This window comes from Micromys minutus (genome assembly GCF_963924665.1).
Source record: "Micromys minutus genome assembly, chromosome: 20".
NCBI lineage: Eukaryota > Metazoa > Chordata > Mammalia > Rodentia > Muridae > Micromys > Micromys minutus.
The window spans coordinates 12,573,674-12,598,228 of record NC_137955.1 but is presented as its reverse complement, the minus strand read 5'-3'; the positions used below and the strand labels follow the sequence as shown (position 1 = coordinate 12,598,228).

Below are 24,555 nucleotides of genomic sequence, written 5' to 3'. Positions count from 1 at the left end.
CACACAGACACACACACACACACACACACACACACACACACACACACTGAACTCTGGTCAGCAAGACTTCTCTAATATTGATTTGAGAGTGGAGAAAATGATAGCATGGTGTAATAGACTTATTCCACCTACGTGTTGGTGTTTCTAGCTTTGGGTACATCTGTCCTCTGAGTGCTCTCAGTTTTCTGTTTTGAATTTTTCAGGAATGAATGAAAATAAGAGAGAAGAGCTAGACATGGGCATTCAAGTTCTCTGATGGAACTGACCCTCGCTGATTGTCAAGAAAGAGCTAACTATGAGGAACATGGAAGCTATGGAGAACCTGATTTATGTCTAAGACATGGCTCCCATATAGGGTAATCATAGCCAGCCTGTTAGATGAGAAGTAAGCCTACCACTGCTGGGCAGATGTGCAGAGTGCGGGAAGGTAGTGCAGGTCCGTGTCACTGTGTGGGCGTCACGTCTCCTGTACCTTCCTGTGTCGTGAGAACCCGGGGATTGAATTACAGTGGAACACATCTTTCCTTCCTCCTACCAATGACACTGCTGAGTTCAGGTCTCAGTGTCTCAGCAGAATCTTGCATACCGTTGCCATGGCATGGATCAGGAGAAGCAGCTTTCATTGGCTGTAGACCCTCTATCGTGGGAGCAGCCTTTGCCGGAGTGGTGCTCACTAGAGTTTTATGTCCACAGCCAGGCTGTTGTATTTCCAAGAGATAGCAGCCAGTGTGGACAACTGAGTTCCTTTTGTGTACAAGGTTTTGGGAGCTGTGTAGCTGCAGCATGAGATCCTGTTCTTTCTCTCCGACCTTGTGGTTGATTTGGGTGGACAGATGAGCGACTAAAGAAAAGGCAGGGAAGCCCAAATGAGCTCCAGCACCATCAATCAACAAAAAAAAACCCTCCCCCAAAGTCTTTTCTAACTTCCTGAGAGGTCCAGCCAGTCTGTGTTCTGTATCCAGGAAGACAGATACAGCTGTACACCGAAGAGAGTACTTTTCCTGCTTGGCTCTCAAAATTACTGTATCAGCTCCAGCCCACCCGATCATCACCCCCCAGGGAGGATACTAATGGGGTTTTGATTTTATAGATAAAGGGGCTCCAAGAAAGAGAATGAGATGAACATCTTGGGTATTCTGCTGTATGTCATGCTCTGTAACTAGAATTTGCAGAATCCATTTGATTCTCACAAGTACTTAATATATCCATGTCCTCCTCTTCCTCCTCTTCCTCCTCCTCCTCTTCTTCCTATTCCTCCTCCTCATTTTAACCATCATCATCATCATCATCATCATCATCATCATCATCATTATCATCATCATCATCATTTTTACTAGTCCAAATCTAGAGTCAAAGAAATGGATGGATGTACAACACAGCACAGGTCATGGATTATGTATGACTTTAAGTCTTAACCTTTTCCTTTTCCTTTCCTTTTTGCCATGTGGTATGGTTTGGTAAAGAGGAAGTGAGCAGGCATTCTTGGCAGGGGAGAAGCCAAGAATTCTTGCATGCAGCGGAAGCAGCATGTTCGGATGTTTGGGAAGCAGCTCTCAGTGTGCTTGAGAGGCAGTCTCAGAATACCGTCTGAATTTCTCCCTGTGCATGGATGGGATAAGAGCAGAGTCAAAGGACAGCCAGGGCTGGCTTCCTCTGGGCAACGAATTATCAGGTGCTGATGTGGCCATCAGAGTTTCAAAGAGGCAGGATTGCAGTTGGACAGGAACAAGGAGGCTGCTTCATAGTTTTGTTGTTGGGACAGGGCCTCATGTAGCCAGGCTGGTCCTGAACTTGTTGAGTAGCTGAGGATGAGCTTGAACTCTTGTTTCTTCTGCCTCCACCTCCCAAGCGCAGGGATTATAGAACCCACCACCCTGGCTTTAAAAACGAGCACACCAGCTTCATCACCAGGCTTCTCTGGGAGTATCAGCGCTGCTTGGGGCAGTTCGATGAAATGTTTCTGCACTGGAAACCACCCACGTAATAATCCAAGGGTGGTGGAGACCCTGGTGGGGTGTTTGGATTTATCAGTGGTTGAATGTTTGATTCTCCCCTGTGGAGATGGTATCCTCAAAGAGTTTCAGACAAGTAATGATATTCCTAAGATTCTGCTTGAGAGGACAGTCAGTATCAAGCCTGGTACATTTGGTCTCAGAGGGTGTGTCATACGCCTCTTTCGTGTTTGCCTTGCCCACTGGTTTCTTCCTGCTTGGCACTTGTCAAGCAAGCAGTTCCTTGAAGGGCTGCACACACTTCTTTTTCATTGGATATTCTCTGCATTTACATTTCAGATGTTATTACTTCTCCCAACCCCATCCCCTTCCCCCCTCCCATTGCCTCCATGAGGGTGCTCCCTCTCCCAACCTCCCTCTCCCACCTCAGCGCCTTGGATTCCCCTACACTAGGAGAATGAGCTTTCGCTGGACCAAAGGCCTCTCCTCCCATTGATGCAGAGAATGCCGTCCTCTGCTGCACACACTTCTTAAGAACCAATGCAGCACCTCACAAGTGCCCTTTGAATCGAATAAAGGCTGAGTTTTCTCTCAGGTCATCTAGTGTAGGAGGCTGGGCTGTTTGTGAGGAACAGAGGATGACTGGGGGCGCGGAGTGAGTCTGCTGAGGTCTGTCTCGTCACTCATTCACTACGTGTTTGCTGAGTCCCAACTACAGGGCACAGTGAGTGGATCCATTCTGGGGTCTGCTTAGCCTACTGGGCTAGGATGGGGAAGTGCCATGTGGACCTTCCTGGGCATGGATATTCTTCCAGTGACAATCCACAGGCACTGCAGGCAACACTGAAGAAATCCTGTCTTCCTGAGTTACATATTTGAACCTGAAGTTAAAATTCCACTCTGGCTTTAGAATGTGTATGCATGTTTGTGTGTGTGTGTGTGTGTGTGTGTGTGTGTGTGTGCACGTGTGTGATTATCAAAGTAAAAATTATTTATTTTTATTAATGTATTTATCCTGATATTATTTTAATTAATTAATTAATTCTGATCATAGCTTCCTCTTCCTCCTCTCTTCCCAGTTCCTCCTTCTCACTTCACCTCCCCGCCATCCTGTTGTCTTCTCCTTCTCCTCAGACAAGGCTCAGAGAAAGGGAGGCCTCCCATAGATATCAACCTGGTTTGGCCTATCAAGTCCCAGTAGGACTGGGCGCATTTTCTCCTGTTGTGGCTTGACAAGGAAGCCCAGTAAGGGGAAAGGGATCCAAAGGCAGGCACTAGAGTCAGACACAGCTCCTTCTCCTGTGGCGAGGGGTCCCACATAAAGGCTGAGCTGCACAATTCTTACATTTGTGCTGAGGGCCTAGGTCATGTCTCTGTTGGGTAGCTCAGTCTCTGTGGGTCTCTATGGGCCCAGGTCAGTTGATTCTGTGTTTTTTTGTAGTGTCCTTGGTCCACAATTTCCCCTGTCAATAAGATGTGCAGGGGTAAAGATGGAGCAGAAATTGAAAGAGTGGCCCAGCTTGAGACACCAAGAGGCTTTACCCAGCCACTCATGGAAACAGAGGCAGAGACCCACAGCCAAACGTTAGGCAGAGCTTAGGGAATTCTGTGGAGGAGGCGGATGAAGGTAAAATGTAATTTTATGGCCTCTAGCATTTCCAGGGCAGGGCATATTGAGCTAGCCTGGATTTTTGTTTCTACCCTGTAGTTAAAAATGCACCCACAAGCTCCAAACAAAACATTTTTCTTCTTCTCTTCCATAAGACTCTTCAGGGACTTGAGTCTTGTCTGTGACGGCAGGAGCAGAGTCTCTGGGCCAGGCCACAGCCCTGGTGGCTTGGGAAGTTTTTCTCGGAGAAGCCTGGGGTTTATATAAAGGCCTTTCATGCTTCTCCACGTTGAGTTGCATTTGGAGGAAGATGGCAGGCTCCAGAGAAAGAACTCTATTCTTTATACATCTATTATCTTTGCTATATTCTATTTTAGTGAATATGGAAAACAAACCTGACTGGAGAGCCAACTTAATATTATTATTTTTAGTTTATGAAACCCTTATTCATGGCCTTTATTCTTTTTTTTTTTTACTCTTTTGAAGTTTCTTTGCTCAGTTGAGTTCAGGTTCTTTCTGAGACCTAACATCTAGGCTACAGTTTGGGAAAAGATGATTGCCCTGTAGCTGATATCACATGAAGAGGGCAAAACGTCCCCCTTCATAGTCCTCCCTCATGCTTAGCTGGCTTCTATGTCTGGAACTTTGTGTCTTCCTCTCTCTAGGTATCTTCTTCTCCTATAGAGACTGTCATATTTATTGTTCTGAGAGGAGGGAAGAGAGAATCACGGGTTCCAGTGAGAAGATGGTCATACTGTCTCAGAATCTCTGTTGTTCTGTGTGAGACCCAGGGTACCCTTAGTTCCCACGTTTCTATGATGCTTTCTTTGTGAGGGGCTTCACTCTAACACTAGGTTAACAAGAAGGCCCCAAGTTGAGCCCTGACTCTTCTGGTCATCAGCAGCCTTAGATAAGCCCCTTACCTTTTCAAAATTTAGTTTTTCATTTATGACAAAGGGAATCCATGATAGACTGAGAGATAGCATGAAGGCCAGGTAAGACAATAAATGTGAGCTGTGTGTCCACTGTGCATATTGGGTGAATATCGGAGCATACCTGGTTTGCTCTGATCCAGGGTGCAGATAATCTAAATATCCCAGGGTTGCTTATGACTTTGGGTCAGCTGGTGATACTGTGAAGAATGGCAGTGAATGTATGTGACATGCATCTGATAAACAGAGGACCAGAGATGCTGAGTTTCTTGAAGGTTCCTTTGGTATTGCTGTAAACTGCACACCTAAAGCCAGTACAGGTCCCAGGGAGGCTGCTGTCTTTATTTGTTCAGCTTGGTTATAACAGGATGCAATATTCCCAGTAGCTTATATAACAACTGGAACTTATTTCTTTTCATAGTTCTAGAACCTGAGAAGTGCAAAGCTAAGATGCTAACAGATCTAACAGGTAGCAAGGAACAAGCCTCCATCCGGATTAAATACTACAGCCTACCAGTGGGGACATGGAACCTGAAGAGGTCACCTCCTGTAGCCAGGCAGGACCCCCAGTTGGAGAAATAAGGACACCAACCCACCCACAAAACTTTCAACCCCGAATTCGTCCTGTCCAAAAGAAATGCAGGAACAAAGATGGAGCAGAGGGAATGGTCAACCAATAAAGGCCTAGCTTGAGACCCATCCCGTGCTCAATCACCAATCCCTGACACTATTGACAAGTCTAACATAACTGTCCTCTGAAAGGTCCACTCAGCCGCTGACTGAAACCCATACAGTCACTGGACAGAGGTCGGGGACTCTTATGGAAGGGTTGTGGGAAGAATCGGAAGTCCTGATGAGGATAGAAACCCCGCAGGAAGGCCAACATAGTCAACTAACCAGGACCCTTGGAGCTCTCAGAAACTGAGACACCACATAAGAGGATACACAGGATGGGCCAAGGCCCCCAGCACAAAAGTAGCAGATGAGCAGCTTGGTCTCCATACAACTGGAACAGAGGCTCTTCTTAAAACTGCAGCCTGAATGGTGTCCGTTCCAAATAGGGCTGGCTTGTCTGGCCTCAGTGGGAGAGAATGTGCCTACGCCTCCAGACTTGGATGCTCTAGGGTGGGGGCCATCTTCTCAGAGGAGAAAGAGAAGAGAGACGGGGGGAGGGACTCTGTGAGGAGGGAAGTAAGGCGGCGGCATTTGGAATGTAACTCTATTAATAATTAATTAACAACCGTTCAGGTCTTTCTGAAACAACAGTGGTATACAAAGAAAAGAAGGAATTTTTAGCATCAGACAACACAGGCCTAACATCTATGTGGCTATGATGGTTGACATTGATTTTCAACCTGACAGAATCTAGAATCACTCAACAGACAGGCCTCCAAGCATCATTGTTAGAGATTTTCTCCATTAGGTTAGCCTTTGGCCTATGAGATTTTTATCTTGACTAGGTTAACTGACATGGGAAACCCCACCTATATGGTCTGGTTTTATGTCAACTTGACCCTTGCAAGCTAGAGTCACAAAATGAAGGAACCTCAGTTGAGAAAACACCTCCAATAAGATTGGGCTGTGGGGAAGTCTGTAGGGCATTTTCTTAATAGGTGATTGATGTGGAGACATTTCTATTTGTCTTATGTGGTAATTGGAGAAAGCAGGCCTGGCATATATGGTGTACCTAATAGAAAACTACCAGTGTTTGGTACGTACCAAATTACTGCTTTTTATTATGAACATGCTATGACCAGATGAACATAAGAACATGCTTATTCCCATGATGGCACTGTGGGTATTGGCATGTCCCCTGCCTGCCACAGAGGACCTATCCTCACTCCTTAGAGCTTGGAGTAGATTGGGAGTTCTTATAGACTCTCTCATTGTTAGGTCCAATCCTAACACAGCCAAGGGCTGATCTTTAGCTGTGTAGGTTAGAAACAGACTTGCTAGTTAGAGTCTCTGTCTGTTCTCTGGAAAATACATATCAGTTTCCTGTTGCTGCTATAACAAATTATCTAAAACATAATAGCTTCAAACAAACTGAATACGTATGTTTCTGTGAGTCAGAGCAGCAGGGCTACCCTTTGCTGGAAGATCCAGATGAATCTGATTCCCTGTTTTTATTCGTCTTATAGGCTCCTGTCTTCCATGGCTTTCCCTTCCTGTATATTTAAGAGTAGCGTTGACTGTGGTATCTCCATGGTTCTTTCTCGGATGGCTTCCACCACCACAGCTCCTTTGTAGATCTGCCTTTTTCTATGCTGACTACGTAAAATAAGTAGTTAATTTGGGCTCATCTAGATGGTGAACAGTAACACTCCCAGCCCCAGCTCCTCACTTAATTACACCCTTAAAGTCTGCTTCACCTTGTAAAGTAATATTCATAAGTTTGGGGGATAAGAAAAATCAGCATCTTTTGCTGGCATTGTTCTTTCTATCACACTTGAAGTTGAGACTTGAAAATCATTCTTCACCCTGGGATCCACTTTTGGACCAGGGGATTTCTTTTTCTCTAGCATTTCCTCCATATCCCGCATGGTCTCTATTTGACTTACCCATCACAAAAAAATTCATACACAGCTGTGATTATATCCATTTCTGGTTTCCTGCATTTTTCTTTGAGTATCTAGAAAAATGTTTTTTTTTATTGCAGATTCAGTGCATACGATTAATGAACAAATAAAGAATTTAGAAACATTTGGTTTTTTTTTTTTTTTTGTTTTGTTTTTTAATGATCTTGGCTATTACTCCTGCTTGGGAAAGATGGAGGTGCTCCGGTGTGTACCAGGCAGTTTAGAATGATTCAGGACTCACTGTGGATTAGTTCTTTGAGTCTCCAGATGATCAGTCCTCCAGAAATTACTCACAAGTTACACTAAAAGTGCAGGAGCAGGTAACGGGCTGCATCCTGGAGAGGTGACTTAGAATCAAAGGGGGAACCTTCCCACTTCAGGGTGCTAAAGGTACCACAGTTAAGGTGTGAAGGCAATAATGAGGTATTTCCCTTAAAATATTGATAGCATCCTATGGAAGAGATGCCTTCGAAATGAACATCATTATTGTAAAGACCCAGTAGACCCAGTGTAAGGGTATGAAGCCTGCGAGGGATCCAACTGCTGGTAACGAAGGATCAAAAGAAAACCAGAGGAAAGGGAAACCGTAAGATGGAGAGGAGGCTGTGAGTATCAGGGGCTGAGGAAGGAACACAGTAGACCTGGTATTAATTCTGTTTTCTGAGCCTGCTAGAGTGAATAGCCCACAGCAGGCATATCTCACAGGTTTGGGGGGCAGGCAGAAGTCTGAAGTACAGGTATGAACATTCTTTCCACAGGCACTGCATTCTATACAGCCTGATAGAGTGAGACCAGAGGTGACGACGTTTAGCCACAAGTGGGATGGTTTCTACTGAACAGGTTAGATGTAGAGGTTCCAAGTGGGTGGGAACAGGAGAGAGATGCTGAGACTTCAGACTTGGGAGGTGGTGGTGAGCTGAATTTGTAGATGAGAGAGGGATTCTATGTTGCATTGCTCCCCTGAAGGTGACTGGGTAGACGGTTTAGAGGATGTGGTCTCATTAGACACTGGAAGCAACCCAAGAGAAGATAAATGTTTTCTGCGCATGTCAGGGAGAGAGTCTGATTAACTACCGAGATAAGGGCAGATTAAATTAAGGGATGGGGAAATGGAATCAATGATCTACGTGCCTGAAGTAAGCCAAGAAGCTGGACAATGCTTCCCAGTAGACTTCCTTGATATGCTGAGTTAGAAGATTTCATGGTTTAAGAGACTTCCTGGGAATGTGAAGACTTCAGACCTTGGATCCAAAACAATCAGTGCCTTTGCAAGCACTCACCCTTACTGTGATACCAGAGTATTTACTTTTCACAGAAGAACAGAGTCCCCTCCCCAACTTGTGTTGTACTGAAGTTTTGCCTTATTTTCATTGGAATCTGTGCACGGTACACTAGATGAAGTGACAATTGCTATCCAACATAAGCAAGTCTTTGAATTGGAGTGGGGAGTCTTCCAAGATACATTACCCAACACCTTTGTCTGTTTGCATTCCACACTCTCTCCTTCGTCCTTTCTGGTGTGTTTTCAGAGCTGAGTCTGACTCGACAGGACTTAAGCACGTGCAGAAGGTGGCAGGCATGCTGCTGGTCTCCTGTTCTTGAGCCTGGCAAGTGTTTTGGTATACTGAGCTTTCCAGCTCTGCCAGAGAAACCCAGCACTGGGAACACACTGAGAACACAGAGTTTGGAAGCATCTATCTTTGGTTTTGATGCTTCTCAAGTCATGGTGATGGTTATTCCCAAAGTCCCCCTCCCCGTTTGATTAGTCACTGGCACAGAAAGGCAGGAAAACATCGTCTTTTACCAAAGAGGCCACGGCGCTATGTGTCATTCAATTTGGCTCTCGAGCATAGGACAAGCCACAATAACTTTGAATTTGGCAGGTTCCCATCAGCATCTTCTTAATTTATAGAGCCTCAAGATGTGCACCTGCAACGGTTGATGTGCTGTGCTTATGTGCACCAGACCTTTAGAACATGAGCGCATAGTGCCCCATGGCTTTTACTGTAGTGATGAAGCCATTTACCTAAAGTTGATTTGAAGGGCTTTCAATATTTGATTTGAAAGTGCTGGCTCCATACAAATTTCATAGCAGGAAGGTCTGGGCGGGGGAGACGTACAGAGGACCAAGATTGAGGGTTGTTTTGTTCTTTGCTTCTTTTCCCACACAGAAAGTCTAACATTGCCCAGATCTTCTGTCTGGATGTGCTTCACACTGAAGAAAGAGCCAAGAAGGAACAAAGAAGGTAACTCTAGGGACACAGTTTGAGCAAAGCCCACAGCCCAGGACAAAGGTATCAGTGTTCTTTATAGGTTGCAGCTCCAGGCTTTCTGCAATGCAGCATGCCACAGCTTTTGCTCTGGTCACAAGTCAAGGTTGACTTTGATTTTTTAACCCCCTTCCTGCCAAATGGCAATTTTTGTTTTGTTTTTAAGATTATTTTTCCCTATAAAGTCAAGAAAAATAGTGTTATTGGAGGACATTCTACTTAACAAAATTCTTCTAGAAGCTTTTGTTTTCTGTTGCCTTTCCTGTGAGGCATGTCCCATCAAATAGAGGTGCTGTGGAATAATTTTAAAGACTATAAATCTAATGGAGTTGGGAAATAGCCCCATCTACTTGTCCATATCCATACATTCTAGAGAACGAGGAAGGCAGGAGCCAGGTCTTCCTGGCCCTGCGCAGAGCCTCTCACTTTGTCCTTTGGGGAAATGGATAGACATTCCAGCTCCAGGGTCTCCAAGCACCAGAGCCAGCTTTCAAGTTTGAAGTTCGTGTTGTCACCAGGCTATGCCTCCCTTGGCTTTGAGAGGGCCAATTTAGAGTGAAGGGGATCTGTGGTAGTGGGAGAAGGAAAGGGTTGAAGGAAGAAAGAGAGAGAAACACACAGGCAGCATAAGACCGGTCTCTCCACCTGTCCATGCTTTGTTTTCTGGTTTGAAGATGGAATCGATTATTGTGACCTCTCTGTCTGTCGGGTCTGGGCCCTGTGGTCAAGAAAGGAAACATCAGAAGAGGGTTGAATTGAAGTTTCCTTGTGGCATTGGCTGAGCACTTTTCCTTCATGCACCGACCCAGGCACTGTCTAAACAAAGCAGAACAGGATTTGGGTCGTAGTCCTCTCAGCACACGTGATAGTCACTTAAAGTCAGATTGATTTCAGGGGAGGAATAAATAGGAAAAAGAAACACACTAGTGACTGTATAAATATAAACAGATCCAGAGCGTAAGCAAACTGGCCTTAAACAAACAAAAATGTTCTCGTGGTAAGAGGAGCAAAATTATCAGACAAAACCCCGAAATAGAAAGTAGATTCTTTACTTCGTGCGAGCCCCAGAGGAGGGACCATATATTATCCCCTGGCGGAAGGAGCCGACAGAACGGAGTCCACAAGCACACCTTAGTCCTCGTCACTGTGTTGGTGTGTTTGTAATGGTTGTGTAGAGCCCGACCCTGCGATGTAGAATTTTAGCCACATTTTGTGAAGGAGGAACTTCAAGCTCAGTGGTAAATGCTACATTGCCAGCATGTGCCAGGTCCTCGCCTGGCCTTCTAACGTCCAAGTTCAGGTTCATCTTAGGTTTAATCTGTCTTGAGAAGCTTAGAGACAAGAATGAGAAGGAAGGAGAAAGAAAGAAGGAAGAAGAAAGAAGGAAGGGCTGAAGAAATGGAGGAGAGAGGAAGAAAGCAGTAGGGATGGTAGGGAGAAAGACATGGGAGGGTTGGAGCCTGGGGTGTCTTCATATATGTGGCTTATAGTCTGCTGCTGATTTGTAAAATTTTGTGTTTATTTTAAGTTTTGAAAGAACAAATCAGAGAAGGCTCTGAAGTGCAGGCGTATTAAAATCTAGGAAAGCACAAGAGGACTTGTTGGATCTGGGTTGGCAGGCGATGTGGGGGCAGCAGCTATGTGGCAGAGGGTTTTGTTAGAGTGTATATCGGTCTGGCCTCCATATTTCTATCTTTGTACATCACCGTCACTTTGAATGTCATTTTCCATATTTTTGGCTGCCTTGTGTCACCCTCTGGACAGTCATGGTCCTTTATTCTCCCTGGTAGGACTGGACACGGTGAGTCTGATTTCCCCCAAATCTTTTGTATGTGCCTCACCTTATCTCATTAGTGACCCCTCCAGGGAAAGAAGCAGTTTGCTTTCTCTGAGGGAGTCTATGGCACATCATTAGGAGAAGTGCTAACTGATGGTTTTGGAATTGGAAGAAGAAACTAAGACTAGCCTGAAGCCAACACAGTAACCAAGTCAATAGTTGGAGCCTGAGAAAGGTCATGTATTGGCTTCGGTTAAGACTTGAAACACCCGAGGCTACTTTAGGCTTGAAGCCTTCCCTTCTTTTTCCTTGGAGTCCTCTGGAATTGGGGAGATTTTATCCATTCCCAAGATGGGATATGGCTCTGGCGTAGATGGAAGGTGCAGCCTGCAAAAGGCTTTGGGTTTGATCAGAAGCACTGAAAACAAAGTTAAGCTGTTCATTGTTTTCCCCATTTTCCCCTCTGCTCTCTTCCATGTCTCCTGCCCCCTTCTCCTCTGTGGCATCATGAATATACTGAGATGATTTTTTTTTCATTAAGCATTTCATTGTATTTTACACAAGCATACCCCACACACCTGACCATGGAGTAACAAACAGTATTTGGGCTGTAACATGGAGTGCCTGATTAGTATGTCCCCAGAGCCACATATGCCTAGTGACATCTCTCCAGAGATGCATCTGGACTTTGTTGTTTTTCTCTATGGTTTTTTTAATTTTTATATTTATTAAAACACAAACACAGCCACTCACCAAACCAAACCAAACCAAACCAAATGAAATATAACTTCTTATGTCTCTATGATACATACTCCCAAGTGGTTAGTGTTATTTTCACTTCTGGGTTTAGAAGCAAACACAGAAAAAGCTATTTTAAAGTTAAGGTCAGAGCTGCGGTCCGGATTCTGGTTAGTAAGACTGAGGCTACTCCTGAGATTCATGTTCGTGCAGGCAGCCCGCTACACAGAAACCACCATTTCTGAGGAAGGGTGAGTTCTCTGTGAGGTCAGAGGACAAAGGCAGAACCAGAGGGCTCTGGACTGAGGAATACATTCATGGGGGTAGGGCAACAGGTGATGCTTTCCTTCTGAAGCTAAATTTTAGCAGAAGAAAACACTTTTTTGGGGGGGGGTTGGGGGAGGGAGAAAACTGTGAACTTAATTTATTATCCGTAGCAGTAGCAGGAGGCAGATTTAATAGCCTCAGGAAGCTCTCAGAGAAGAAAGTTAAGGCATCAGAAACAAAAGTGTCTAAAGGGTAATGACCCCTTGTCACCCCTGCCCACATCCTGCTGAAGAAGAGGCTAGGTGGTCATGAGACCACTCTTTGCATTCCAAACATGTATCTTGGAATTTAATAAGGCTGCACTCAGTAGCCAGTGGGGAGACGTGGGAATTGCAAAACTCCCGAGAAAGCCCAACACCAAACCTACAAAGACACTATTGTTTAGGAAAGGCAAGGCTCCAAACTACCTTGCCAGTGTCTCCCAGACTTTTCCTTTGGACCCGAGGGCTTTGAGGGGGAAGTGAGGAATGCCGTGTGTTGATTGTTTCAAGACCCGGTTCCTGTGTGCAGCGACTGACATTTTTTTAAAGCTCTAGACTTTGGCTTTCTTTTTATTTATTTATTTATTCTTTTTCTGTGATATGCCATGTGTACCACTTATACATCTGATCATAGCTGAAATGTCAAAATATTTGCATTGTAGATTTGGGAACAAAGCTGTAGAGGGGACAGAAAGAGATGTGGTTGCTCATCAGAGACAAAAAGAGTGGGGAAGGGGGTAAGGGAGAAAAAAGTGATCCCCAGGCCTCCCAGGATGACTGAGGTGGGGCTCAGACCCTTTACTGCCCCCTTGATTGCAGCTGCCAGACAGATGACTATAATCCAGACAAAGGCCCCCACCCCCAGCTTTTCTCCCCACTCCTCTTTGCCACATGTGTTCCTTCATTTCCTTGGCTGAGCATTTGGGATTTTTCCTATTGTCATGGTTCTTTTAGACAGGCTTTGCTCCCTTTGGTTGTTAGGGCTCGTTGTCTTAAAAGATTATTTAATGGCATCAGTGGCACAGATTTTCTGAAATGAGACTCTTATGTAGAGATGTGGGACATACTTGGGACAGGGAATTGTAGGTGGTCAGTGTCCCTGTGGAAGGTAAGATCTCAAGGCACAGGCATTGAGAGAGGCTTGAGACAGCAGCAGATGAGAGTTCCCAGGGTTACACTAGCCCTGGGCTTTATCAGACATGTTTGTTCCCAAAGGCCCAGTGCAACTGCCCAGGCCCTCATACCCTTTGGAGATGAAGATGAATCTCACAGCACAGAAGAGGACTGCATTCCAGGATTGTGGGGAGTGTCTGCTGATGTCCTTGCCATTTCCTTTATCACAGAGGACAGGATGGAATTCTGAGTCTTTTTCCTTCCTTCAGACAACAGTCACAAAATTGATTCCCAAGGTAACTAACACCATTTCCATTTAGGGCTAATGGCACCTTGAGCTACTTGGGAGTTTAGTCTCTGGAAGGGCTGGTAGCTAAATTCTCTCTCTCTCTCTCTCTCTCTCTCTCTCTCTCTCTCTCTCTCTCTCTCTCTCTCTCTCTCTCTCCATCCTTCCTGGTTCATTTTTGTCCCTTCAGGAATGAGTCTGGAGATGACAGGAGGACACACTGCCTTCAGATCTGGTCAGGGACAGCTGGAGGTGCACATCCTATATCTCTCAATATTTCAAACCACAGATATCTAGAGTCTGGCAGGCTGTCTACTGACGACCCCAAAGTCTGTTTCCCTGGGTTAGAAGCTGGTTCTCTGGACGCTGTAGAAGTGCTCCACTGGAGACATCTGTGAGTTGAGTGTGTGTTGGATGGGTGAGTTGGAAGTTCATGCCTAGGATGCCTGATGGGTCACAGGAGCATCAGGAAAGGAACCGTGGGACCAATACAAGGTCCTATTAATACATATCTCATGCAAAATCTGCATTTGTAAGTGGTTCTGAGGACCTTACAAACTGGCACGTGACGGGACAGAAAAAGAGAGCGACCGTGTAGGCACGTGGTAAGCCACCTTGCTGTCACACACATAGCAGATCTTTTACTTTTCCTCAGCTTCAAGCTAAGGCTAGGGTAGAGGCTGTGACCTTTCTTCTATTCTGGTCACTTAATATGCCCACAGTGAGAGCTGAGTCATCAGAGGTCTCCACCAGAGGTGCTTTCGCCTTTTCATCTCCTTTTCCTTTCCTTTTTGCTACTTAATCAATCAGTTATTTAATCAATCAGTTACCAAACTTTCTGGAAATGTCCTTTTGAAACCCCACAAAACACAACAACAACAAAAAAACTCTTTGTTTTGGTGCTTGTAGTTGAGTAGTTGAGCAGTTTTCTAAAATCAAGGTTTTGACTGGGATCCTGGCCTGACTCTTCAAGGGTCCTGCTCCTCACACACCTCTGAAGCCTGGCTCAGCTCAATGGGATTATCCATGTGTGACCTGGTGCAATTGCAGGCTCTTGAGAGAGAGAGAGAGAGAGAGAGAGAGAGAGAGAGAGAGAGAGAGAGAGAGAGAGAGAGAGAGATGGAGAGCAAGACAGAGAGAGGAGCCAGAAGGTTGGGGAGGGCCAGAAGCCAGGAAGGGTAGATTGAGCAGGAACGCACATTAGCTAGGGGCAGAGACAAACATACTCCTCTGTGATTTCCAGGAAAGTATTTAAGAAGTATAGGAAGTCAGAAAATTCATTCCAAATCTAACAACAAGACCACATTTTTAAAGGACAAAAAAGAAATGACATTTTTAAAGAACAAAGATAACGTTGAGCTGTTTTAAGGATTTCCGTCTAAAATTAAAATATAGTGCCAATCTACTTCATGTAATTTTCTGAAAGCTAGCTTTCCTTTTATTTGAAGAGAACTTTCTGTTTTACTAGAATTAATGCTCAACCATGAAGGGTTATTTTTTTTCTGAGTTTTTAATTGAGTTAGCCCATTGTACATAAGAGTGATTCTTGATATATTTTTGTTTTCTAAAAATAGAGCTAAACTAAATTACTATGGTTGATTAGTTCTAAAGCGCAGAGGGCACCAATATTAAAAGAATCAGTGGAAATGCTTTAGATTTCCCTTTGGTAGATGAATTATGGAGTCATCCACACCCTACAGTCCTGTTAGACCCACATCGAGTTACCAAATTGTACGCCTTGGAAAGGTCTGTTACTTCAGCATGTTTTAAAGCGCATGTTTCCTTTCTAAATCTGCAAGCCTTAATATTACTGGATATGGAAATAAAACTTTTAAATGTCAAAAATTTCTCACATTGTATTTTCAAAGAGAACAGACTCCACCAATGTGTATGGCTGAGACTTTAAAGTTCCCAAGCAAATGTTCACTTCTAGCTAAAATTCTGTTCCATATGCCGTGTGGAATCCCTGAAAACAGGCGTCTCTCAGCCAGGGACAGGGACAATGTCCTTGTGGGGACTGAAGGGCCCTGAGTGAGCCAGGTTCAGAGTGAATGTGGGTTTTTGACATGGATGTAGTCATGCCAAGGACCCCCAAAGTCTCAGACTGAGAAGGAAACTACACAGCCTTCTTCTACCCCCTAGGCGATGCTCCAAGGGGAATGAATGTCAAAGCCATCCTTGATGCTTGAGTGTGATGTTGATGATGTGTACAGAAAATGTCATGACAAATACAGAGGCAGATGCTCATAGCCAACCACTGAATTGAGAACAGGGTCCCCAGTGGAAGAGTTAGAGAAAGAAAGCTGAAGGGGTTTGCAACCTTGTAAGAACAACAATACCAACCAACCAGAGCTCCCAGGGACTAAACCACCATCCAAAGAGTACACATGGATGAACCCATGGCTCCAGTTGCATATGTAGCAGGGAATGACCTTGTTGGGCATCAATGGTAGGAGAAGCCCTTGGTCCTGCCATGCCTCAATGCCCCAGTGTAGGGGAATGACGGGGCGGGGAGGTAGGAAGGGATGGGTGGGTAAACACCCTCATAGAAGCAGGGGGAGGGGGTTGGGATAGAGGGTCTGGAGGGGAAACCAGGAAGAGGGCTAACATTTGAAATGTAAATAAAGAAATACTCAATTAAAAAAAAAGAAAATGTCTGCCATTGCTTTCTTTTTCTTGATGCTTTATGGCCTCAAGACAGGATCCCTATGGACACATCTAGAGAGAGAAGGTAAATCTTGTTTATCTGTAATGACCCTGCCTCCTTGTTCAGCTACATGCTGGGCCTCTCTGTTCTGTGCACTCCTGCACGCTGAGTGTCCTCTGTGCTTTTCCCTTCTTCATCCCCTCACCGTCTTGATCAGGTCCGACTGTGGAGTCTCCACGGACCTAGCAAGCCCTCAGCTCAAAGTCTACCATCTGGATTCACTGAATAATGCACCTACTATAAACTGCTTGATGCTGTGGGTTCTCATGGAGATGTGGAAGGCCTGTCATCCAGTTACTGTGAGGTAACCACCTTTTACACGCTGCTGTCACCCACCCCCTTCCCCGGTCTAAATAACCTGTTTTAGGAATGCTTAATGTTAGTTGCTACATCTAGAATGGGGACCATTGTGATATAACATTCAAGGGTCCGGCTTGGCTTGTTCTAAAAGCCTTCTAATGATCCGGGAATTTCAACTCAGACTGAAATGGTCACTTACAGTCTTCTGTATCTCCACATTCTGCCAACTGGTATTTGGAACAAGGTGCCCAGTCTTCCAGCAAAACTACCCCTTAGTGCTCAGGAATGCTGGGGACACCTGGACTGGATCATCTCTGGGAGAACCAGGGGTGGCTTTGGAACATAAACTGCATAGACAAGAGAGACTCCACCCCAGCTCCTGCTCCAACAGTCACCAGCAAAACTGCACATTCTTGTCTGATTTTTTTTCTCAGAGCGACTTTTTATAACATCATTCTTAATTGTTTTCATTTTTAATTTAGTTTCTATGTATTATGCCTTATCATCTCCTTCAGGGTGCCTGACAGGAATAGGCATATTTCCTGCACCTCATTAGCACCCTTAAATCTTAGCACAGAGTCACAATAATTGGAGCTATGGTCAAGACAAACACTGCTTCCTACCTCTTCCCAGTTCCTTTATATGACTTTGAACATGTTAATGTACCCTACATGCATGGTTCCAGGTTCCCTTTTGACAAATTTGAGCTGTCTGCTTCTCTGCCGTGGCCTTGCAGTCTTACCTGTCTACTATATAACTGACGTGTTCAGTTGTATCAGAGGACTATGACCTGTTCCGTCCTGTGGCATCACATCTTTTCTGTCCTTTGTCATTTCAGATCTTAAATATGTCAATATGTAGCCCAAAACTTTCCCTTCCAAGCTTCTGGGGTATATGTGTATGCCTATTGTGTGGAACGGTGTATTTATCTGGTGTGTATGTGTGTGTATGTTGTGGTGGGGGTGGTGTATGTTTGTGTTGTGTGTTATGGTGGTTGTGGTGTGTATATATATTATGTTGGAGATGGTGTGCGTGCGTGTGTGTGTGTGTGTGTGTGTGTGTGTGTGTGTGTGTGCTCACAAGAGTGTCTGTGTCTGTTGTATGCTGTGATGAAAGTGTTATGTGTGTGCATGTATGAGTGTGAATGTATGTGATATGGTCATGTGTGTGTGTGTGTGTGTTGTGTGGTATGATGGTATGTATGAGTATGTGTATATGTGTATGACTGTGTGTATTGTGTTTTGTGTATTGTGGTGAAGGTGGTATATTTAAGTGTGTGTGTGTGTGTGTGTGTGTGTGTGTGTTGTGAGTTATGATGGAAGTGGTGTGTGTATGTGTATGACAGTATGTGTTGTGTTGTATGATTATGGCTATATGTATATGCATATGTGTTTATGAGTGTGTATGTGTTGTGGTGGAGGTAGTGTGTCCATGTGTATGAGTGTGTATGTTTGTGTGTGTTGTGGTGGAGTATATATGTGTATGTTGTGTGATATATGGTAGTAGTGTTAGTGATGTGTTTGAGATACCTCACCAAGGAAGAACTGAGCCTTGGTGTTCCATCCACGTGGAACTGTAATATCTTTGCATACTTTTACTTCTACACAGAGTTGTTCCAGAAGGATTTCAAAGCATCCCCTGGGCCTGTTCTTCCTCCCTGTCCCTGTGAAAACTAGCAAACGGAGCTTCCCTTGGTGGTCAGCTTCAATTACTTAAGCCAATAGCATTTCCTCCGTGTCAGTTTCTCCTCTGTAAGAAGGGCTGACATGGGTCAGGATGGTTAGTCTTTACTGTTAACCTGATGGGTTTGGAACCACCTGCAGACACAATTCTGAGTGTCTGTGTGAGGATCCAGAGAGGGAACAGTCATTCTGAATGGTACCACCATGCCACTGTCTGGGGTCCTGCCCTGAATAAAAAGGGAACATGAAGAAGCCAGCTGAACACTGCCATTCACCCCTGACTTCCTGGTTCTTGTGACATTCTCCTGCCACCATGGTTTATGATGCCTCCCCTTCCATATGGACAATACTAAAACAAACCCTTCTATAAGTTGCCCCCCCCCATTCACACACAATGATAAGAACAGTAAGTAATAATTAGGCTTTGAATGAAATGAATTAAAAATTCACATGTAAAATTTTTCTTTCTTTAATCTATTGCCAATTGGCCAAATTCAGTTCATCGCCATTTTAGTAAACAAACAAACAGACAAACAAACAAAAGACCTGTGACAACACATTCCTGATTATTTACTTATGAGTACTCTATGTTTTTTCTATTCTGTAGTAGAAGAATTGTGTGGCTTTCTCTGTGAAGCTCCCGGGGAACATGCCAAATGGAAGAATTGACCATCAAGTTAAGATTCAGTATTGAAGCCCCTCCTTCCTTGCTTTACCCTCAAACTATACCACAGCCAAGAAGAACTTCTCTTGACACCACATGACCTTGAAGGGTATCTCAGTGAGAACTCTAAGTTTCCCATTCTACTTGTGTGTCTATTTCTTCCTCACCGGATACAGTGTCACATGGGTGGTGTGTTCATATTCCACATTATTCCCAAAGCTAGAGAGGATAATGTGGCGTTTACTTACAGGCTTTCATTTGCTTTAAACAAGACTGTCAAGTGTTCACGTTCTCAGTAAAGAAGAGCCAAATGCTGATGGACTGGATTTGCAAATCTGTACGAGGGGATGTTGTCTAGACGAAACATCTTACCACCACATCTTATTGACATTCCCATTTATAAGTTAAAAAAAAATCAGCTACTTACAAAGGCAGATTCCTAATGGGCTGTAAATCCAGGTAGGCAGCTCAAGAAAGCTGTAGAATTTTCACCATTTATCTTTTAATAAAAATGATGATTATAGTTTAGACAGTCTTTTTCACTTTTAAAAAGCAAGGGTTAAGGTATCAGTCGATTTTGATGTAGTTCCTCATGTGTACATGCACACGAGTTCTTTAAGTAATTCCCACTGTAATTAGCAACATCTGGAAGCAGTATTGGGCAAGCCACGTGTTTAGTTCTTAGCTTCAAATATCTTAGAAAGGAATGTTTTGTAAACCAGAAGGAGGCTACAAATAGTCACCCGAAAAGCACACTTTTCGAGGCTTTACAGTGTTTGAGTTACTGTAGTCGGATACCTGGAGCTCTCAATGCTGGGATGGCGAAAAGCACCAAAAAGCAAAGCCAAAACAGAAACATCAACGAAACTGTCCAAAGGAAACTGTCAGCAAGAATACAAATGCTCTAAAAGAGCTAAATGTTCCACTGCACTCAATGAGCCACGAATGTCCTTTCTCCCGCCCCCCTTCTCTCCCCTCATCTCCCCATTCTTTTTCCTTCCTTTTCCTTAGTCTTCTCCGCCCCTGCTTCTTCTCTTTTCAGTCTCCACATCCCATCCTTCCTTTTTTCCCCCTCTATCTCAGCCGCCACATGACTAGCACATAGTTGTGAAGAGAATGTTGATTCGTTGTTTGGTCAGCCAAAAATGATGAACTTAGCAGCAAGCAAAAGGCAGTTGAATATCTAGCCTCTCATGCTGAAGAGCTGTGAAGGGGAAAGGAAAGAGAAGAGAGGAAAAGAGGACACAGAATGGGCCTCAGAGGGAGCTCAGAGGGAGCTGGGCTCAGATGGTTCAGATCTAGCAAAGTATATGGTGTTGTATGCGGGTTCAGTAGAGTCATTTATTTGAGCCACATGTGTTGAATTATACAGCGTAGTCAGCACTCAAATAATTTAAAGGTGGGTGGACACTGTCTGTGTTTCTGTTCCCCAGGTGCTTTTTGGTGGCGTGTGTGGGAGTGTGGACACGTGCCTGGAAAGTGTTTATCACGTTGCATGCATATAAACAATGTTAGAAACACAACAGAGGAGCTTCTCTGTCACATTTACTCTCTCTACAAAAGGTTCCTCAGAAGGGGTGACACTTGAACTTAACATTAAAGGTTGCATGCTTCTCTCTTGGATGTTCCACATCCAGCAAGGGTATTTAAAATGCGCGTATCTCCACGTCAGAGGCTTTGGATCAGACACGTTTTTAGGAAAGCATTCCTCATGACTCCGGGAATTGCTATTTGGGGACACTCAGAGCACCAGCTGCAGTTGTCAGGCTGCAGCATGGGGGAAGGGAACAGCCTTGGGCTATGCTGTGTTGCTAACACTGGAGGCTTCGCTTTTTCTTCCAATCTCAGCAGGAAGATGGGTAGTTCAGGGGTCCACAGTCCTTCCTCATCTTTGCATCTGTAATGTGCTTTAGATTCGGGGTTCTTTACAGGGGCAATTTTTCTATTTGGTTGTACACTGGGACCCCAAGTCTTTACCCTAGATCTACTGAGGCAGAATTTCTGAGTCTAGGGCTTGGAACTTTATATTTATAAAAGGTTCTCTGAGTAATTTTGGTGATGAGCCAGGCGTGTGAACCACTGATGAATAACGACGAATTGTATTAGTTAAGTGCATGACATTGATTCCAAATTGTAGAGTTCTGAGGTGGGCTGAGCCCTGATTAAACTCATCACTCAAGTAATCAGTGCACACAAAGAACCTATCCAATGGCCTGAGGTTTACATTTATTATTATTATTAACGCCTTCCAGGGTTAACATGTCCAAGTTAGAGTTCTATGTTACTCTGATTCACCTCATCTATCCAATAAACTTTCCATGGATGGAGCAGGTTCTACATTTTTCCTTTTTCCCTAGTAATTCAGAATATAGGTCAGAATATTTGTGAGAATTACTCATCCTGTAAATGAGAAGCATCCTAGCAACAAATCCAGGATGTTATTATGTTGCTGTTACCTCTAACTTAATTACTGAATACCGGGTCATCCACTAGACCTTAATATTATGAGGATCTTATAAACCTCTCTGCCTGTCTATTTCAAACCTGACTTTTGGCTTCACAGGACTGAATGTAGGAGGTGGAGGAACATGAAGATGAAATGGTCACTCACAGGGAGAGTGATGCTCTCTGAGTCACGCTCTCGTGGGAAGGAGTGAGGGAAATAACAGGAAATCCAAAGCACAATCATGTTGTAAGTTGACTTTAATGAAATCAAACGAAAAGCAAACTTTGTAAAATAAAGTGCCTTTGCAGAGTAAACAATTACACTAACTAATAAAGGAAATAAGAAATAATCAAATTATTTGGAAAGTTCTATCTTAATCAAAATTGGTTAAAGATTCCATAGTTACATGTTTAAACACAAGAAGTTTCCAAACTCATATGAAAGAGAAGAGTTTCCTTCTTCCCATGGGTCTAACAGTATCTTCATAATCATATAAGCAGATAAATATCTTAACTTTTTAGATAAAAACATGAAAAATACAAATTACCCTGATAACCACACTATCAGAAATCACAGCATAGATGGAAGCAGATATGGCCATACTAAAATTTTGTTGTTAAATCACCACTGGGTTCATTAAAACATCTCAAACACTGCAGGAAGAAACACTAATATGTTTTTTTGAGACACAATCATCTCAGAGACACATGTGTAAATACAGTCATTGGATGTAATAAAATAAAGAACTACAAAAAAAACCTTTCCAAGAGCACACTTGAGGTTACTGAACTTCTACTACAGTTTAATACTTGCAAAAAGGCTGGTGCTATCTTTCCCACAGTGATATCCTTACAGAATCAAGGCCAAGAGATATCACTCAAGAAACTTTATTATGCTGAGAGATACAGATAAAATTATTCTTGTCACCCTGTGGCAGAACAAAATTAACTCAGTATAATAGTATCTATCTATGTAAATAGTTAGGCATCTTTGGTAGTTTTGCTGTTTCTTGAGTCTGATGGAATTCGGTAACTAAGTCATTAAGATGTACTTGACTAACAGCACTCCACCTGGACTTGAAGATGTATTTGATCTATATCCGCTAATTGAATGGTGACTCTTTAGCTATGCTTACGTGATAAAGAAATTTCTTGAAATACAGAGCAGCTAAAACATTGACTAGAGAGTCAATATTCATGTTAGCTGGTTAGCCAGCCAAGTACGTTATTGTCTTAATATGTAGTATTTTATTTTCCTGATGCCTATGTGGATATAGATGATTGACCAATATAATTTATTGTATCCATAGAAAGAAGTAAATAAATAAAGAGAGTTAATAAGACATAGTTGCTAAACTTTTGTGTTGTAGATTTGTAGAGTGTTGTGGACCATTTTAGCAAGAACTAGATTTAAAGCTTGCATATTGTAGCTATTCAGCCTGAATTAATTTTCACGTAAGCAAGCCCACATTTCTTTGAGACCTACAGGCATAGAAAACAGAATATGATATCAGAATTCCCTCCTCTGATACAAATCACACTGTAGTTAGCACAGTGACATATCCCTGGATACTTGGATGGAGACATAGATTTCCTGGCTTGTACACTCAATAAGAAATAAATGATTTACCTTAATTTTCCTGGGTACCATCATTATGACCTAGGAAAAGGGACATGGTATCTCATTTAGAAGCATTTTCTATGCACAATAGGAGGACCAGCTTCATCATATTCCTGCTTACTGATCCACATCTGCTGGAATGTGGATAGGCTGGCAAGGATGGAGCCCCCAATCCAAACTGAATACTTGCGTTCTGGGGGAGCTATGATCTTAATTTTCATGGTGCTTGGTGCCAAGGTTACAATTTCCTTCTGCATTCTGTCAGCAATGCCTGGGTACATGGTACTGCCTCCAGACAGCACAGTGTTGGCATATAAATCCTTACGAATATCCACATCACACTTCATGATAGAGTTGAAGGTGGTCTCATGGATCCCTCTGGATTCAATGCCTAGAAAGGAAGGCTGGAAGATGGCTTCTGGGCATCGGAAGCGTTCATTCCCAATGGTGATCACCTGCCCATCAGGGAGCTCATAGCTTCTTTCGAGTGAGGGTGAAGCAGCTGCAGTGACCATCTCCTGCTCAAAGTCCAGAGCCACATAGCACATCTTTTCTTTGACATCCCGCACAATCTCCCTCTCAGCTGTGGTGGTGAAATTATAGCCCCGTTCTGTCAGGATCTTCATGAGGTAATCAGTCAGGTCTCTGCCTGCCAGATCGAGTCGTAGAATGGCATGGGGCAGAGCATATCCTTCATAGATAGGCACAGTATGAGTGACACCATCCCCAGAGTCCATCACAATACCTGTCGTCCGTCCCGACGCATAGAGGGACAGGACAGCTTGGATAGCCACATACATGGCAGGTGTGTTGAAAGCCTCGAACATTATCTGTGTCATCTTTTCTCGGTTGATCTTGGGGTTTAGGGGTGCCTCGGTGAGAAGAATAGGATGCTCATCCGGTGCTACACGGAGCTCGTTGTAGAAAGTGTGGTACCAGATCTTCTCCATATCATCCCAGTTGGTGACGACTCCATGTTCAATGGGATACTTCAGGGTCAAGATGCCTCGTTTGCTCTGGGCCTCATCTCCCACGTAACAGTCCTTCTGGCCCATGCCTACCATGACCCCCTGGTGTCGTGGACGCCCAACCATGGAGGGGAACACAGCACGGGGGGCATCGTCACCTCCAAAACCTGCCTTGCACATACCTGACCCATTATCTACTACCAAGGCAGTCATGTCATCATCAACCATGGTTGCTGGTTGGGATCTTCCAGATGGGTGGACAGAAGTTAAATAGATAGTTTTAGACTATCATTCGAGAGACAGAGAGTTGATACTCAGAACACTTCAGAACTGCCCTTGGAGAAGAGAGCCTGGACCTTGAGCACAGGTATTTAAAGAAACATACTGACTCCACCCATATTCTTTCCTACCAGTTCTCAGCATTTCTGGGTGGGGCTACCTTTGAGGTATTAATAATAATGATAATTACAGAAACCATTAGTAGGCCTTCTTTCATAAAGAGAAAACTAGCTACCAAGTGGCTAAATCTCAGGGTGCTATAATTAGGCATCCCACACACTGCTGCCATTCTGCTTGGTGAGGTCTCTAGATTACTATGTGATGC

The 24,555-nt window shown here is 43.9% G+C and overlaps 1 protein-coding gene across 1 annotated transcript; it reads right to left on the bottom strand.

The window, feature by feature from the left end:
- Positions 1-23,048: 23,048 nt before the first annotated feature.
- On the bottom strand, positions 23,049-24,179 carry ACTBL2 (actin beta like 2; the record flags this gene model as incomplete). Its single annotated transcript, XM_080933580.1, has 1 exon — positions 23,049-24,179. One exon carries the CDS (start codon positions 24,177-24,179, stop codon positions 23,049-23,051), a length of 1,131 nt encoding a protein of 376 aa, XP_080789706.1.
- Between the last annotated feature and the right edge of the window lie 376 nt (positions 24,180-24,555).